The 17654-nt window shown below is 36.8% G+C and overlaps 2 protein-coding genes and 1 non-coding gene across 7 annotated transcripts; 1 reads left to right on the top strand and 2 right to left on the bottom strand.

Moving 5' to 3' along the window:
- Positions 1-656: 656 nt before the first annotated feature.
- On the top strand, positions 657-4759 carry LOC132645800 (uncharacterized). Of its 5 annotated transcripts, XR_009584185.1 has the most exons (5): positions 669-1430; positions 1543-1661; positions 1777-1892; positions 2078-2507; positions 4173-4759. XR_009584185.1 is itself a non-coding variant. In XM_060363004.1 (4 exons), the coding sequence occupies exons 1-4, from the start codon at positions 1040-1042 to the stop codon at positions 2322-2324; spliced, it is 855 nt and encodes a 284-aa protein (XP_060218987.1). In that variant the 5' UTR covers positions 662-1039; the 3' UTR covers positions 2325-2561. The 5 variants fall into 5 exon arrangements, 4 of the variants coding, with proteins under 4 accessions (XP_060218989.1, XP_060218987.1, XP_060218988.1 ...); XM_060363004.1 differs by lacking the exon at positions 4173-4759 and having other exon boundaries at positions 662-1430; positions 1561-1661; positions 2078-2561; XM_060363005.1 differs by lacking the exon at positions 2078-2507 and having other exon boundaries at positions 664-1430.
- Positions 4760-6848: 2089 nt separating this feature from the next.
- On the bottom strand, positions 6849-9547 carry LOC132644484 (phospholipase A(1) DAD1, chloroplastic-like). Its single transcript, XM_060361077.1, has 4 exons — positions 8264-9547; positions 7487-7832; positions 7323-7378; positions 6849-6860 (listed from the first exon to the last, which is right to left on the bottom strand). Exons 1-4 carry the CDS (start codon positions 9545-9547, stop codon positions 6849-6851), a joined length of 1698 nt encoding a protein of 565 aa, XP_060217060.1.
- A 7162-nt stretch (positions 9548-16709) lies between these two features.
- On the bottom strand, positions 16710-16815 carry LOC132600977 (small nucleolar RNA R71). The gene has a single exon (XR_009567431.1). It is a non-coding gene; the product is annotated as a small nucleolar RNA R71 (small nucleolar RNA).
- Between the last annotated feature and the right edge of the window lie 839 nt (positions 16816-17654).

Here is a 17654-nt window from a genome sequence, read left to right as displayed (position 1 = left end):
TTCAAAAACTGGTCAAATTCCATGAACAAACAATGTTTACAATCTTCTTTTTGGAAAAAGGTCTAAAAAAATAAAAAATAAAAAAATCTATGTCCAAAGGGAGCGAATTAGCCAAGAAAGCCTTTCTTATTTACTCTTCAACTTATTTGACCATATAATTTCACTGGTCAGTCAGCTGCATAAGTATTTCCAAGATGCAACTTTTCTGCACAAGTTTTTGTTTTCTTGTCTTCATTCTAAGTTCTCAAGAAACCCCGCAATTTAGACAGCAAGAGTTGAACGAATAATAGTAATTGCTAACTCTTTCAAATTTCTTGACTATTTAGTTGCTCCTTATTAATCCAAAACTTTTAACTTACCCGATTTATTGTTTTTTTTTTTTTTTTATCAATATTGTATTTTGCAACGCCCCTAAAAAATAGACAACGAAAAATCAAAGAAGGAAAATTAGAAAAAAGAAGTTAAAGCTAGTTCGAGCGAAGCAATAATTTTTTGTTGTGAGCTATTATAAATGTATATTTCAGTTATACTTACTATTCTTTTCACATAGAAGCAATAAAAAATGAGTACAAAAACATGTGAATAAAATTCAAGGATCATTTTCATCTATTTGGATAGTCAAATACAATTTAAGGCTAAAATGTATTTGACCTCAGACTTGGACAACATAGTAGCTTGGTGGGCGCCGAGATACCCGCACGTATTCGTATATTCTCTTGACAGTCCCTCTAATACAAGAATTGTTAAATTTATCACCTCCTTTCTTGACTTAGACGTGAACATAGAGAAGGAAAAATCAAATCGGTGGACCATGAATAATGAAACCGACATAGATGGAAAAGTCAAAGTGGCTAGGTTGGCACACTAAGATGTCCGAAAAGTAGCCAAGGTGTGTGTGAAATTACAACCTGTTTAATACTTGATTAGTACTACTACTAACTTTCCAGGAATGGAATAACTTAAATCTTTTTGAAGCAAGCAAGGGATATTGGGGTCTGGTCAATCAGATCATCATTTGATTTCAATTGTAGGCCAAGAAATGACGAAGAGCAGAGAGCTGTGTTACTATGATGGTCAAGGACAAAATACTAGTACTAGTTTAGGGAATGAGATTGTAGAAATAGAAGAACATGGGAGTAATGGTGGTTATGTTCCGGCAAGTGAGTTGTTGGAGATCAATAGAGGACTAGCTAGCATAAAAGAAGTTGAAGTTGAAGGTAGTTTATATTCCTTTGATTTCCACAACAACAGGGATCATGCTGTTGTCTATGTTGCTGTTGGACATAGCAGTGGTAATAGTAATAAGATTAGCAAGGACTCAAGCATGGATGCTCTTCTTTGGACTCTCAATCATGCTGTCCCGGATTACTCTTCGACCATTCTTTTCCTCATTCATATCTATCCAGAGACCAAGTACATCCCTACTCCTTGTAAGCTAGCTAACCAATCATAATCTCTATTTTAATTTCATCTCTCAACAGTAGTGTATACTTCAACATTCATTGACTAATTGTTATTTGGTGACGATGATGGTTATAACAGTGGGATTGATTCCAATAGGTCAAGTGAGTGCAGAGCAAAAGGAGAACCACATGGCTCAAGAAAGAGGCAAGAGGCGCCAGTTCCTTCAAAAGTTTTTTGATGCATGCGCTGCTACAAAGGTACATACATGATTATTGGCTACTCATTCGTCTAGCATAGCTTCTTGATAAACAAAGATAGCGTGATGCTATGTATGACTTGAGGCTAACCATGTAAAAGAACATTCAACAACAGGTTAAAGTTGACACCATACTTATAGAGAGCGACATGGAAGCGAAAGCCATACTGGACCTTATTCCAATCTGCAACATAACAAGGCTCATCTTGGGCACCTCTAAAGCCAACCTCAAGTATGATTAATATCGATCTCACTTAAATTTTTTGGGCACCTCTAAAGCCAATCTCAAGTATGATTAATATCGATCTCACTTAAATTTTAGTCCCGTCCTAGCTAGGTCCTCATTTCTGAATCTTGTTGATCTTAATTATCTGGCGTCCCTCTTAAGTAAGTATTTCTTTTTGATGGATCTTTAAGGAAACTAAAGTCGAGAAAAGGTTGCGGAACAGCAGATCAGATATTACTAAATGCACCTGAATTCTGTGAGGTTAAGATAATATGTGAAGGCAAGGAAATGGTTGAGCTGCAGATGTTTGAATCTCCTTCTCCCAAAGCCAATACTGCTGACAGTCCAAAGCCAATTCAGAGTCATACCCACGATCAAAACCAAGCGCAGAATGAATCGTTTGTATGTGGATGCTTTAAAGCCAGAGTCATGCCTTAAATCTTCAACAATCTGCATTAGCTTATATCAATCCCAAAATTCAAGGCGGGATGTCAATTTCAAGCATTAACCCCAAACCTGCCCCAGGGTTTATCATCTCATACAAAATTCATGAATATTGGCAACTATTGTACATCGAGAAACAATGAATATACACACCATTGTTGACATGTTCAAAAAGATGTAAAGTTCTTTTCTTTGGCCTAATTCAATCATCCTATTGAGTAGCTTTTAGTATAGACAGTTGTCACTCTTATGAAATGATAGTTGCCTAAGCTAATGATGGTTGCTGAAAAGTAAGAAAGAATCATGGGTGTTTCCTTCTTTCCTCAAAAGAGACAAAAGCAAATTATATACATACATGAGAAGGTAAAAGGTAGCAACTTTACTGTCGATCAAATGTCTGGAAATACAGCACCATCCACCATCCAAAAGTATGGTCTTTGCATAACTTACGGGTGAATCTAAAGTTAGTCCTACAACACTGTAAAACTTTTGGATTGGATAACACGTATTCAAGACAAATATACAATGTATTAATACCCTTGAGCCACCACCAGCTAGTTCCTGACCTTCCTTAAGAACGTGTGAATGTGCTAAATTAAATAGGAATCAGTAACTCTAACTATGAGGAAGTTTCAGGTGTGCTTTCTTTCCAGAAAATGCGAGCTTGAAACTATTCAGCGTAAAGCAGTTACTTACTACGCCTGATAGACGAATGTGCTAGATTAGCTAACACAATCAGCTGCTAATTAATAATAAGAAATATATTGTTCATAGTTAATCATTTGACATATAATAAACGTGCAAGACTGAGAAAATATTTTATAAGAAAATTGAGCATTGACCATATAATCTTGAGTCGTGCACATCCAACAGGGTATAGGCTTATAGTCTCTGCTTACCATGTTTTTTCCTATCTTAATTGAAGCGCATCGAATAGAGTATGATGTTTGCTTTGTTAAGTTTCTTCTTCTTAGCTTCCGATTGAACGCCTTCCTGTCTTGGTGCATGCATCAATCTGCTTTTCCTTTCTAATACAGTTTCTCTCTCATCTAAAAGAAGGGTAGTCTGTCTTATAATGTCTAAAACTATTAAATTGCCTAAATTATAGATACTTGCTCCTCCCAGTTATTTCTTCATTTCAATTCTTGAAGAAAGTCCATTGACCATGTTAGAGAGCTGCTCTACAGTTTTTCAAGCTTCATTTGCGGCAAATATTCCGTGCCTGCTATCTTGTGCTATCTTTATGATTTTGTTCTAGCTCAACATCTGCACAGTTGCAATTGGACATGGCTGTGTTTTAGCTTAGACATCTCCATTTGCATATTCCTCCACTAGTTGGCAACTAGACATTGTTTTTTTTTTCTGAATAATTCAAATAAATTCTGATAGATTTGGTACCAAACATCATATTTGAAGCCACTCTCTCTTCGAGTGTACACTATGTTCAAGTGTAACTAAGGTTTTGGATTTAGTATGAAATGTTCTTAATTCTAATGTCAGAATTCACTCTCAATACAATTATAACAACTATTACTACGCCTCAGTTGAAAAGGATAGTTTTGATACTTTTCTGCCCTGTAATACTTTTCTGCCCTGTAGTTTTCCTGCTAGGAGAATTGTACGTGCAGTTCGTTTCTTAACTATAATACTAAGAGCTTTTTCCTACTACAATTCGTTCATTTGATTTACACAATGTGCACATTTCTCACACCTGGAAAGCAATTATGTATGTTACGATGAACCAACGTAGCTGCAAAGTTTTGGTGAAGCATGCTGATACAACTATAGTGCATACTTGTGCCTCCCATTCTTCAAGTTAATTGTTCGTTATGCATATTGCAGGAAGACGAACGGATCAGGACAAACCGGCTTGCACTGCTGAAGAAAATAGCAGACTTGCCAAGGGGAATAGTAGATCTCTCAGTGTTACCCGGATTTTGAAGTATGTACGTACTACTAGAAATAGAGGTTTTTCCCATCGACATTCAGTATGATTGTCCCACCTCATTCCCACCGAACCAGCTCACTCGGAAAATATGGTGGGAAATAGGTTCCCATTGAAATGCTAAGAAACTCCCTGATTTTCGGTGTGACAACACTACTATTTAGGTTTTTCCCTGTGTGAAATGGCCAATGAACATTTTTCAGTAGGAAATTTAGTGGGAAAATAATGATTTTTTAGTGGTGACAGTGTCCGCTTAGGTTGTGTCATACTATCATGAGCTGAGGCAACCAAGAAGAACAGCTATGGCTTATTAGTTAATAGTGAACGGAGTCATTTTTTTTCGCGGAGGCAGCTAGGGAAAGGGATACGACCACTACAGAGCGAACTAGAGGAGAAACTATTACACAAATCTCGTTACAATTTCACATTTTTTTACTGTTGTACAATGTAATAAGTGAATTAATAAAATGCATCATTGCTTGTATGTTCACATTGCCGGAGGAATATATCATTTTGTTTCAAGTTATTCAACTAAAAAGTTCATTTGTGTATTCTTCTTCCAGTTTGAGACGGATTTGTTTTCAAGAAATTTACCTTAATAACATGTATTGCTAAGGCAGTTCTATGTTACTGGTGCAAAATAAGAGCAAATTACATTCCCCGTCCAGATGCAACACCAAAAAGTTGGAGAAGAAACTAATTTAAAGTTATTACTTGTCCTTCTCCACTTGTTGAGATTGGCATGATACATTTGGTCCTTTGGTTTAAAAGATGGGTTAATACATAACTTTTTAACTTGCTTTTGCTTCTCACATGTCTCTGTGAGTCGATATACTCGATAGGGGTGTACAAAGTAAACCGACAAACCACATCAAACCGATAAACCGAGTCAAACCGAGAAAAAAACTCGACTAGTGGTTTGGTTTGACTTGGTTTGGTGTTGAGAAAAAAAACTCGATCATAATTGGTTTGGTTTGGTTTTAACTAAAAAAAGTCAAACCGAACCAAACCAACTCGACATTACTTGTATTCAATTTTTAAAATATTTTATACATAAAAATATTTATTTGTAATAGAATTTATAGATATTTCTTTTATTTTTTCGTAGTTTTTTTTATCTATTATCATATTATTCAAGCTTGAACTTAGAATTTTGAATGTCAATAAGTTTTAAATCCTATGGATATTTGTAACTCAAATAAAGTTCAAACCAAAACCAGCTCAACACTAACGCTAACAAAAGAAATTCAATTAATCACTAGGAATGACAATAATGTTGAATATCTATTCTTTAGTTTTGCATAATTAGTTTAGATAGTGAAAATACATAACTTAAGTTTTCTTTCCTTTTTATGTAACTAATACTTATTAGCCGTGCTTATTTTAGCATGACTTAGTGTTTTTAGATTATGGTCATTTTCTTTATAACTTGTTAATTAGCAATATTTATTTTAACCGATTTTATTAGTTTTTGTTGAATATTTTAATATAATGTTATCACTCTTCTCACATTTTGTGTTATTTTCTTAAGAAACACTTTAATTATATAATTGTATCTTATTAGGACAGAAATATTTGAAGTAAAAGTTATATGTATTGTATCAAGACTATTCCGAAAAAAAAATCCGAAAAATCCGAGAAAACCGAATAGCCCGAGAAAACCCGAATTTTATTGGTTTGGTTTGGTGTATAAATTTAAAAACCCGACGCAATTGGTTTGGTTTGGTGTTTAAAAAATCCGAACCAACCCGGTCCATGTACACCCCTAATACTCGATATGCTACCTTTGGGGTGATATTATTAAATACAATTTCGCTAAGTAGACGCGCTAATTAAGTTCCATGGTTTTAAATAGTAGTATTAAATAAATTCCATTCGTCCAAAAATTATATGTGTAGATAGAATAAAGGGAAAAGGGTTAAATATATTCTTCTACTTTAGTTTATTAGTCAATTTTGCCCTCCGTTAGGGAAAGTAGTCAAATATACCCTGCCGTTAGTAAAGTTGTTAGAAATTACCCCAATTAAACGGAAGTGACACATGGCAAGTTTGATGTGGAAAATGACCAATTAAATGTGACCATGTGGCATTTTGGCAATTTATTTTAAAACTATTTTCTTAATTACAAGAAACTAGTATTTCATTTTTTTTTTAAAAAAAAAAACTTATAACCCTGCCCCTGCTTCCTTTTCTACTCCCGCCGGTGGTGGTGGCCGGAATTTTTCCGGAACTTAATCAATGGCAATATGGCATACTTGTTCAGCAAGGAATTTGTCCTCCTTCTTGTGCCCCCCTCCAAGATCTAAACCCATCAAATTAAAGCACTTACTATGAACCAACAAAAAAGAAACGCAGAAGAAGAAGTATGCAATGCGCGTCACTAAACAATGAAAAGAAAATAAAGTACGCAATTTGACGTTTTCGAACTAAGGATGAATGATATAAGGATATTCGAGTATCTAACTTTAGTCAATCGAATTCCTATTAACACTTTCACCACATATGAAACTATTATAGAAATCAATACGTCAAACGAAATGGACAGATTTATCTACTAATCTACTGGAATAAGCTCAGTTAAACGCCTGCCATTAATTGCAAATTAAGCTGACTGAGAAACTAAGCCCCAGTTATCATCCTCTTGAACTGTTCAAAGGTAACACTTCCGTCACCGCCGCCGGCGGGAGTAGAAAATAAATAGTGCAAGGTTATAAGGGTTTTTAAAAATGAAATATTAGTTTCTTTTAATTAAGAAATTAGTTTTTAAAATAAATTGCATAAATGCCACATGGTCACATTTAATTGGTCATTTTTCACCTTGCCATGTGTCACTTCCGTTAAATTGGGGGTATTTCTAACAATTTACTAACCGCAGGGTATATTTGACCACTTTCGCTAATGGAGAGCAAAATTGACTAATAAACTAAAATAGAAAAGTATATTTGACCCTTTTCCCTAGAATAAATCCAATGCATGAGTTAATTCCAAATTTTTATGCAGTAGTCAATAATCCCCTTTTTTTTGGTAAATAAGTGTTCTTTATATACCAAGGGATTTGTGTACAAGCAAATTGAACCCCCAGAAAGGTTGGACATACCCCAACCTGCAAACAAACAGAGACCATCCCAGTTACCCATTATACTTCCTTCTACATGAACTCAAGATTTCACTTATTACTTCTACGGGTAGTAATTCATGTTCTTTAGCGCACCAGCCAGTTTTGAGAATCTGGCACTCCGAAAATGTATTTCCTGCACTATCATCTTGCATAATACTTCATGAGGCCTAGCGCTGTCCTGGAATATCCTATTATTTCTTTCCTGCCATATGAAGTAGACACAGCTTGCCAACACCATTCTGTACACCATAGTTCTAGCATTTTTCCCAGTCACAAACTTACCCGCCCATGCTAGCTCTGCATTCCAGCCTAGGGCCTGTCGATGCACTCCTTGCCAGCCTAGTAACTTAGTCCACAAATTCTTAGAATAAGGGCATTTGAAGAAGAGATGGTCCACGTCCTCATCAGCAGCCTTGCATAAGGCACATTCAATAATCCCCTTTAATATAACATAATAGAAATGATAAGTTTTTATAAAGCACTTAAACCTATTAAATTTCATACAATCATACTTTCTCGTCTCGTAGAGGTGGTTTCAAAAGTATCACAGTACGTAGACTTAAAGGGACTACTCAAGATAAATATCCAGATTTGTTTGATCCTGTATTCATGATTATGTGATCTTGATATACACATTAAAATATGGGTTCTTCGTCATGGATAGGCATTAATAAGCAGAGGGCTTTCTTAAAAGATAACGAAAAACCCTTCTCTCAGGAAATAGGATATGGCGGACTCAAAAAAAGTTTGTGGCCCTGTACACTTTTTTGCCACTTCAATTTTTGTTGTTCCTTTTTTAACAAAACTGGCTGGTAAAGAGGGGTATGGTATTCTTATTCTACGAGGATCAGAAAATTTATCTAATTAAACAAGAGCTGCTTTTCTTTCACGTGATTCTCTCTTTACTACTTTCTTAGCTGTGGCCCTGAAGGGACACGATGAGCTAACAAAATTGTTCACCAAATGCAAATATGTCTTCAAATCGTGACACGTTGCCACATTTCCTTTGCTAATGTGATGTGGAGAATCTTTGCTACTCAACTTAAGCTCCTTTCCCACCTCAGCATACACCCACTGAGTATCTTCCATGCACTTTTCAAGCCAGCTTGGCAATCTCGTCAGCGTGGCATCGCTTGCCATGTCATCATCGTCGATCACGAATCCCGGAACTTTTGTTATGGGATCATCAGAGTTGACAATTCGGAGTACCTTCGTACCATTTTTGTCCAGCTGGTACCTAAAGCTCTTGTTTCCAACTCTAGGCCCTCCAAATGATAACACTGTTACCATTGGCAAGTGATTAAATTTTGTTGTTATATCATATGCTGTAAGTGTAGCTAAGGCTGCTCCAAGGCTATGTCCTGTAAGTGTTATACTCAGAGTCTCATCACTATAATTACTAAGAATGCTGGCAATTTCTTGTAATATTGTATCTTGTAAACTTCTATTACCTTCAATTTTCGACGTGTACATGCTCAAAAATCCACTCTGTACCATAGGTTCACTGTTTTCAGGTGCCATGTCATCGGGCAAGCAAGTCAGCGTGGCACGTAGATTTTCAAGCCATTCTGAACAAGTGGCAGTACCTCTATAAGCAATCACAACGTCTCGGCGACCTAGCCGAGCAATCTCGTCCACATCATCACATACTGCCACATAACCAATCCAGCTGGATCGCGGCGACACCATCTTGGGGAATCTATCAATCCACCGTGGCATTTGAACAGCACACGTGGCATGCAAGTTTTTTATTACCTTGTACCCACTCTGGCCCAGTCCGCACTGTGTCAGCATCGTATCCTTGGGATACCGACATGTTGCATACGTGGATGATGACGTGTCAAAGTCGAAGCAGCTATACGCTGCTTCGACAAACTCTCCGTACCTTAGGATTTCCTCGCGAAGATCATTGTCTAGAGGATCAAGCAAACCGTCCCAATTCTTGATTCCTTGAAAGTCCATCCACCTCCCTCCGAGTTTGTCGTTATCGATGAGCTGGCAATGACCGGAGCTAGGATCGCAGGAGTTACTGATCTTGATTCTTCGGCGAGCAGTACTCGATTTTAGAGTACTAGAGTAGTATTGCCAAGTATTAGGCGGTGCAAGTCCAAAATGCTGGTAGTTGGTTGAAAGTAGTTGATTTAGGCATTGCATTATATATGTTGCAATTTGCACTTAGTTTGTACTATAATATAGTTGTTTTGTGGAACACTATGCTCAGTTGCTCACAATATTTTTGGCTGCGCTCAAATGGCTAAATTTATACTTGTTGATGGCACTATATCAACTAAATTCAGTACTTTTGATATGATGACACAACATATAGATGGGGATATATATAGATGGGGATATATATTAAAAAAGTAAGAAAAAGCTTATTAATGTTAACTTTTACATATTATAGTTTTAAAAATATAATGTATTCTAAAAATTTTAAAGATTGAACATGAACTTTAGATTGTGTGGGGAAGAGTATATTCTTAAAGAAAGAACTAGTAATTGATAGAGAGGAATTGTGGGGCGGACGGTGGATTGAGTTTCATGGGATAAGTATAATCTGACAAAAGTGTTAGCAACTGATCAAGTATAATCTGACAAAAGTGTTAGCAACTGATTAAAGATGACGTTGCATTTAGATTCTTCTTGTACTGTCATAAAATTGTTGGGAAAGTCGTATTTTTAGTATTGATGACGAATAAGAGAAAAGGTAAAAGTTAAACTAATGAAAGCATGTTAAAAATATGATGGAAGAATGGAAAAAGGTAAAAGTTAAACTAATGAAAGCATGTTAAAAAATATGATGGAAAATGGAAAAATTATAGGACCACTATGATATGGTGGATGGATGAGATGGTGGATGGATGAGATCGTTAATTCCTTTTTAATTAGTGGTTATATGTGGTTCAAATCCTAAAAATAATTCTTTTTTGATAGGGATTGCTTCCTCTTCCTCTTAGATGAGTAGTCCGGAGTTTAAAGGGTATAAAAATACACGGTATAAATTTAAAGGGGTAGCCTAAAATATATATACCAAAACGGGTATAACGTAGAGGAGTCCACGTTATACCCCAAATTTTTATTTCAATGTCAGACTGATCAACCAAAAAAAAAAAAATTTAATGGTATAACGTGGACTGATCCACGTTATACAAATAATTTTGTATAACGTGGATCAGTCCACGTTTTACAACATATATTTGTGAAACGTGGTACTGTCCACGACTCATTGTGCATTGTTGCCCTAATTTTTCTCCTTTCTCCTCTGCCTCTTCTTCCATCTTTTGAAGTTACAGAACTTCGTCTCCGTCTCCTTCTCTTTTTCCTTCTCCTCCATTTATTTTCTTTTTAAACCCTGCATTACAGTCTAATTTTTGGAGCAACTTCTTCATCTTTATCTTTTGGTGCTATTTATATTAAGGTATTTTTTCTAATTCATATAATATTGTATATTTATCGTAGATGTAGGATATCTGTTTGTCTTATATATCTTAATTGTTATTTTTTATTTGTGTTATTTTAATACGTATAAGATATATGTTTGTGTTATTTTAATTTGAACTTAAGATATGATTGTTAGAAGCATTCTTATATAAAAGGTTCGATTTGTTTAGTAGCACTTTTGAAGAAATTTGTTGTTATGTTACTGTTATTTTTGTGGATTGTTATATAAAAGATCTGAATAACTAACTATTTTTCATTGTACCTTTAATGTGATATTTATATAGCCAGAAAAGTGAAACTTAATTGATGCCTCAGTAGCCCAAAAAAAAGATACTTAAAATGTCATGATAGTGCTTTATTATATGGGACCTAAGTCTAAGTGGGTGGACAATTATTTTGTCTATACCTTATAGGTATTAATATGGTCCACTATCAATGGTTTCTAAATAAGACGTATGGAAGTTGGCTTTATCTAGCCAGTGCATATTTGTTCTGCTAAAATTGGAATAATATATATTTTTTTAATAGTAAGTTACTCCAAATAGCTTGATCTGGACTTCAATTTTTTTTTATCTAAGGTATGGAGCTTCCACGGGTATGCGTACATCCGGGGCCAGAAGTGTACAATGTGTTAACACTCCAGGAGAAACATCGATCACAGGCTGTGTGGGATGGTGCCTTGAGAGGACCGACCGGATGCCTGTTTCCACGCCGCACGGATACCGAATTTTGGAAGCACGTGAAGCGTCATCCTTTTCATCCTCGCATCCTTGACTACTTTGGCCTGTGTGGATTTAGGGGAGTAGTAGAGGTAGGATGTGTATCATATGATTGGGCAGTCATCACTGCACTTATAGAGAGATGGCGTCCTGAGACGCACACCTTTCATCTGCGTATGGGTGAGGCGACCATCATATTACAAGATATTGAGCTCATGTTTGGCATGGTTGTTAATGGTAATCCCTTGAATGATGTTAATGCTAGAAATATAAGTATTGTTGGGTGACAACAATTAATCCATGAGCTTATTAGTTGGGCACCCGGTCTGGATTGTTTTAATGGTGTTAGTAGGTTAGAACTAAATAAATTAATTGAATATATTAGAGGCTGAGATGACATTACAGATCAGACCCCAGAAATTGTTGTGCAACAACGGGTTAGGTTGTACTTGCTATGGCTTTGTGGCAGCACAATATTTCCGGATAAGTCCGGTGACTTACTTAATTTAGACTATTTGCTTGACATGCGTGACCTTAGAGCAATGAGTAGACAAGCTTAGGGAGCGGCTGCATTGTCATATTTGTATACTTGTTTATGTCGCGCTTCGTTGAAGAAAGCCAAGGATGTGTGTGGATTCATTTCCTTATTGCAGGTACGTGACCTTTAAAATTATATAATTTTATTTGGTTGCCCTATTTGATAGTTATAAGGTTTTTATGTATTTATTTTAAATTTTTAATATAGGTTTGGGCTTGGGAGCGAATTATACCGATGCAGCCACCACTCAGGGCCCTTCAGCCACACACGGCTCTTGCACGAAAGTGGACTCATCGTAAAGCTCGCGAAAATGAAGCACGTGTTGTGCTACCCATATGTAGGGATGTATTGGACAACCTAACAGATGGTCAGGTATTTTATCATAATTATGGTCGTTAATGGCGTTTTGATATAATAGTTACGCTTGTCTGTAATTTATTTATTTTATTATCATGTAATTTTATGTTCTTTCTATCGTAGTTTGTGTGGCAGCCTTATTCAGAGGCCATCATTAATGGACTCCCTGAGTGATGTCGGTGTGGCCGATTTATTTGGATGGCGCAGGTTTCCCTTATTTGTGGGATCTATCGAGAGTGGCACATGGTAGACCGCGTTATCAAACAGTTCGGTAGGAAGCAACATATTCCGGAACCATGTGTTGAGATTGATCCTTTTCATTTCAAACGTGACAAGCGGTATGCTATAACAGTGAAGGATCAACAAAATTTTACACAAACAGACTTTTTGTGGGAAAATCGTCGACAAAGAGTAATTCTGGCCGAGTATGAAACTCAAGACCCAGACTCATTATCAGAGTATTTTTGTTGGTATTGACGTCACTCGCGCACTTTCATAGGAAATCCTGCGCATAATGTGGATAGAGGATACCAACACATGGCAGGCAGGCATGAGGCACTGGTATGTACATTACATTCCATTAGATGTTTGATGAGCTTATATGCGTCTTAGACCACTATCAAATCTTGTAATTTAATTTTTTTTTAGGCTTTAGGACATCAAGAATCGTACGGGTTGGCTCAGGAGACTATCCAAGATCCAACCAAGTCTAATGAAGTGAAGGAAATAGCAGAGATGTTTAGCCACATTAATACAGAGTCCATGGCTGCTGCCTCTCTAGGGACGATGTTGAGTTTCGCTCCCAATTATACACCACCGGCAGAGTATGTTGAGCCGCCTACTGTGCAAGTTGATGTGGCGTGATTTTACGCCACATTCGATGCTTTTTGGCTATAAGTTTTACTTATTTTTAAGCTAGCCTATGTGATTTTACGTGTTTTTTTTAGTGTTTTCAGGTAAAGGAACAGATTGGGCACAATCACAGTTGAAATGCAGAACCAGGTCGTAAATTGAAGTTTACGGTCCGTATTCTACAATACGGGCCGTATTCCATGGTCGTGTTAAAGTATAGCAGAACCAGAAAGTCAAGCTGAGAAGATGGTGGTTTACGAGCTAGGTTTACGGACCGTATTTCAGTTTACGGTCCGTATTCCATCTCGTATTTAGTCATTCAAGCATCTGGCAGAAAGTCTAAGATTAGCAAAGTGAAAGACGACCAAGCAGTTTACGGACCGTAAACCACTTTACGGTCCGTATTTTGGAAGGTTAAGTTGCACACAACTGAGAGAGCGATGTGGGCGTAAACCATTTTTACGGTCCGTAAAGTGATTTACGGACCGTATTTCAACATGACGGGACTGAAGTGCAAAATCTGTAACTTATGTATTTCCAAAACCTATAAATAGTCATTGTAGGGTTTTTAATAGACATCATTCAATATATTTTTGTCTCTTGACTTAGAACATTAAATTCTCTCTAGTTTTTGAAGATTCAAACATCAATTCAAGTATTACCAATTCCTCTTTTATTCCAAAGTAAGTGATGTGCCGTGAATTTTGGCACATTTTATGCCCTTGTAACTAGAAGTGTTGCTTGATTTTAAGTGTTTTTATATTGTTTCTTATGTTATTTTTGTGTTTTATAGGGTTGATTAACTAAGGATCGGAAATGAGAAGTAATGCTGAAAAAACGGACAAATTGGAGCTAAGCGACGGTCCGTAACTTGAGTTACGGACCGTAACGGGGTCCGTAACTCATGTTACGGTTCGTACCATTGAACCGTAATAGGGCCTAAAATTCCAGAAAGTTTTCATTGAAACCATCAGTGTTACGGTGTAGTGTTACGGTCCGTAACTCATGTTACGGTCCGTAACATGAGCTAAAATTCCAGAGAGTTTTCAATGAAACCATTAGTGTTACGGTGTAGTGTTACGGTTCGTAACTCATGTTACGGTCCATAACATGTCACCGTAACAGGGCCCAAATTTCCAGAGAGTTGCCAAGTCAAGTCACAAGTGACGCCTCAGAAGGACGGACCGTAACACAGGTTACGGTCCGTCGCATGATAGCCGTAACAACAAGTGGTCAAATGACGAAATGAAGGACGGACCGTAACCTGAGTTACGGTCCGTAACAATGCGGCGTAAGGGCATTTTTGTCCAGAAACTTGGCGCGAAGTTTGGCTCTATAAATACATAATGTAGGGTTTTAATTCATTATTCAGATTTTATTTTTAGAGGCACAAACCTTAGGTCTCTAATCTTGAAGTGGTTGGAGCATTTAAGGCAACAACTTCACTCTCATTCCATCTTGTATTAGCATTGTAAGTGTATTATGTTAATCTTTAAGCTTTTTCTGTCAAGAAACATTATGAGTAGCTAATTTCAATTCTAAGGTTGTGAATCCCATGATGGGTATTATGTGAATGGGTTTCTATTTATGATATATGCATAATGGTTGTTGTTATTTATTCTATCGTTGAGTTGTAACGTTGGGTAATGATTGCAAGCATTAGCCGAAGCCATTATATTGACTTTTCTTGGGAAAGAGAGTCAATATTGGTAAGATTGAATAACAATGACTCGAGGCGTTAACCCTCGTTTAATAGACTAACTTAGGAATAAGAATAAGTCTAAATTGGCATTATTGGTCACTCTTCGATTGTAACTCTTTTATACTCGGAAGAATCATAAAGAGGAAATACTGCTTAACTGTTGGGAAACATTAAGAAGTCTTTAAGAGACCAAGTGCATATTCATAGAACAACCATTAGAAATATATCACTTTGAAACCTGAAGCATAATATCTAATCAAATTGGGGAACACAACCTTAGTATCTCTCTCACATTAATTACATTTTAAGTCAAAGTATTCAATTACATTATTCAACAATCAATTCAAACTATCCGGAATAGGATTAAAGCATTTAAAGACTGGTATCGAATACGATTAGTACTCTTTTCTCTCCATATTCCCTGTGGGATTCGACCCCAACCTTGTTGGGTTACTATATTTGACAACGTCCGCTTTACGCCATTAATAGGTGTAATTTGAGCGTATCAGTTAGCAATTATGAATTCTTCAATTTCTTATCTATTGTTCTTTGTCATGAGTAGCTAAATTCCTTGACTAGGGTTGTGAACCCAATGATGGGTGTTTTGTGATTGGGTTTGTGATTGATATACAAATAATGGATTATTAGGGTTTAGTTATTCTTCATTCTTCATTCATACTTAATGGTTGCAAACATTGATTAAAGCCATAAACCCTGATTTATTTGGGAAAATAATTAGGGTTGGTAAGAATAATTAACAAGAACTCAAAGCTTTAAACTTTGTTTAATAAATTCACTTAGGAATAAGAAGAATTTACTTGGCATAATTAATCGTTCTTCATTATCACTTTCTTATATTTGGGAAAATCATAGAAAGATATAATCTTTATTTATTGGGAAATAGTAGAGATTCACATAGAGATTAAGTGCATTCATATAATGATCCATTGCAAGTATATCAAGACCAATACCCATGACCATACACTCTATCTAACGGGGACACAACCTTAGTTTCTTTTACCCTAAATTACCACCAAAACAATAGCTTAGCAATTAGTTATAGAACAACCAAATTTTATCAAAATCATCGGATTAAGACATTAGACCTAGAACTTAGCATCTACGAGTTTAGTAATCTTTTCACACCCTATTCCCTGTGGGATTCGACCCCAACCTCGTTGGGTTACTATATTTGACAACGTCCGCGTTATACCATTTATAGGTGTAATTTGAGCGTATCAAATTTTGGCGCCGTTGCCGGGGAATACGGTTTTGAAATTACTAAATAGCGTGCTGGTAATCAGGTGAATCGGTTGAACAATCAGGCGAATGAATCTGACGATGAGAATATTTTTGCTGAACTGGTTCCAGAGGAGGACTATGCATCTGCTATTGTTCAACCTCGAGTTGGAGCGACTACGGTGAAAATTGACTCATCTCTATACCAGCTGTTGAAACTTGAGGGATACTTTCGGAACTCTACCGAGAATGACCCTCAACGTCATTTGCAGAATTTTATGGATGTGTGTGCTAATCATATCTATAACAATGTTCCACAAGATGCTATTCGGTTGAGGTTATTCAAATATTCCTTAGCTGGAGAGGCAAGAACATGGTTCGAGAAGCTACCCCGAAATTCGATTACTTCATGGGCAGAGATGGTAGTTGTTTTTCTTACCAAGTGGTACCCCCCTAGCAAGAAGGCTGAGATTCGCGACAAGATATATGAATTCAAGCAGCGACTGGGGGAACAACTATATGAAGCCTGGGAGAGGTTCAAGGAGTATTTACAGAAGAGCCCGAATCATGGTTTTTCGGAAAATATATTGATGGAGAAGTTCTACCGAGGGTTAGATCCAGTGACACAGTCAGTAGCCAACAATGCAACTGATGGCTGTTTTATGAACAAGACCTTTCGACGAGTGACCAATATACTTGACAAGCTGACAACTCATAATCAGGCTTGACACTCAAACAATGCTGATGTGGTACCATACGGCAGTGCCATGCTCCAGAATATAGTGAAGGAGAATCAAGACACCCAACAAACATTGGCAGAACTAGCAACACATATTTCCTTGCTGACAAAGAAGTTTGATGAATCTCAAATCAAGAAGGTAAATGTTTGTGAGGATGATGCAGTTTTGCCTAAAAGGATGTACCGTGCTCAAGATGGTCCGTTCCTTGATGGGCCACCTATGCAGGTTGAAGATGCTAATTATGTTAATAACTCTCAAGGGGGTTATCAAAGACAGAATTACCAAGGTGGCTATCAGAATCAGAACCAGAATCAATGGAGACCTCAGCAAGGCCAAGCTGCTTACAACAACTCTGGGAACTACAACAATAATTATGGTGGTGCGAGCCAAGGGAACTACAACAACAACAACAATTTTGGGAACAAGAGTTCAAATCCTTATATACCACCAAAAGGGCAGTCATCAGAGCAGGGTAGTTCGAAAGTTGAAGCAATGCTTGAAAAGATTCTGGCAAATCAATCGAAGTCTGAAAGGACTTTATCTGGGCTAACAGAAACAGTGGGTTCTCATACGGCTGCTATTCAGAAGCTTGAGTCGCAGATGAGGGATATTTCTAGAGAGCAGCACCCTCCTAAAAAGGGAGGACTTCCAAGTGACACCATCCCAAATCCGA

This window comes from Lycium barbarum, chromosome 6, assembly GCF_019175385.1.
Source record: "Lycium barbarum isolate Lr01 chromosome 6, ASM1917538v2, whole genome shotgun sequence".
NCBI classification, from domain to species: Eukaryota; Viridiplantae; Streptophyta; class Magnoliopsida; order Solanales; family Solanaceae; genus Lycium; species Lycium barbarum.
Note: the sequence above shows the minus strand (reverse complement) of the source record. Positions and strands in the feature narration are given on the sequence as shown.

Coding starts and splice junctions, on each gene's coding strand:
- LOC132645800 (XM_060363003.1), top strand. CDS start 1,040: ATGACGAAGAGCAGAGAGCTGTGTTACTATGATGGTCAAGGACAAAAT. Junction 1,662..1,776: donor ATGCATGCGCTGCTACAAAG/GTACATACATGA, acceptor ATTCAACAACAG/GTTAAAGTTGACACCATACT. Junction 1,893..2,077: donor ACCTCTAAAGCCAACCTCAA/GTATGATTAATA, acceptor TGGATCTTTAAG/GAAACTAAAGTCGAGAAAAG.
- LOC132644484 (XM_060361077.1), bottom strand. CDS start 9,547: ATGCAATGCCTAAATCAACTACTTTCAACCAACTACCAGCATTTTGGA. Junction 7,833..8,263: donor GTGAAAGAAAAGCAGCTCTT/GTTTAATTAGAT, acceptor GTTATATTAAAG/GGGATTATTGAATGTGCCTT. Junction 7,379..7,486: donor CAGATTCTCAAAACTGGCTG/GTGCGCTAAAGA, acceptor GTTTGTTTGCAG/GTTGGGGTATGTCCAACCTT.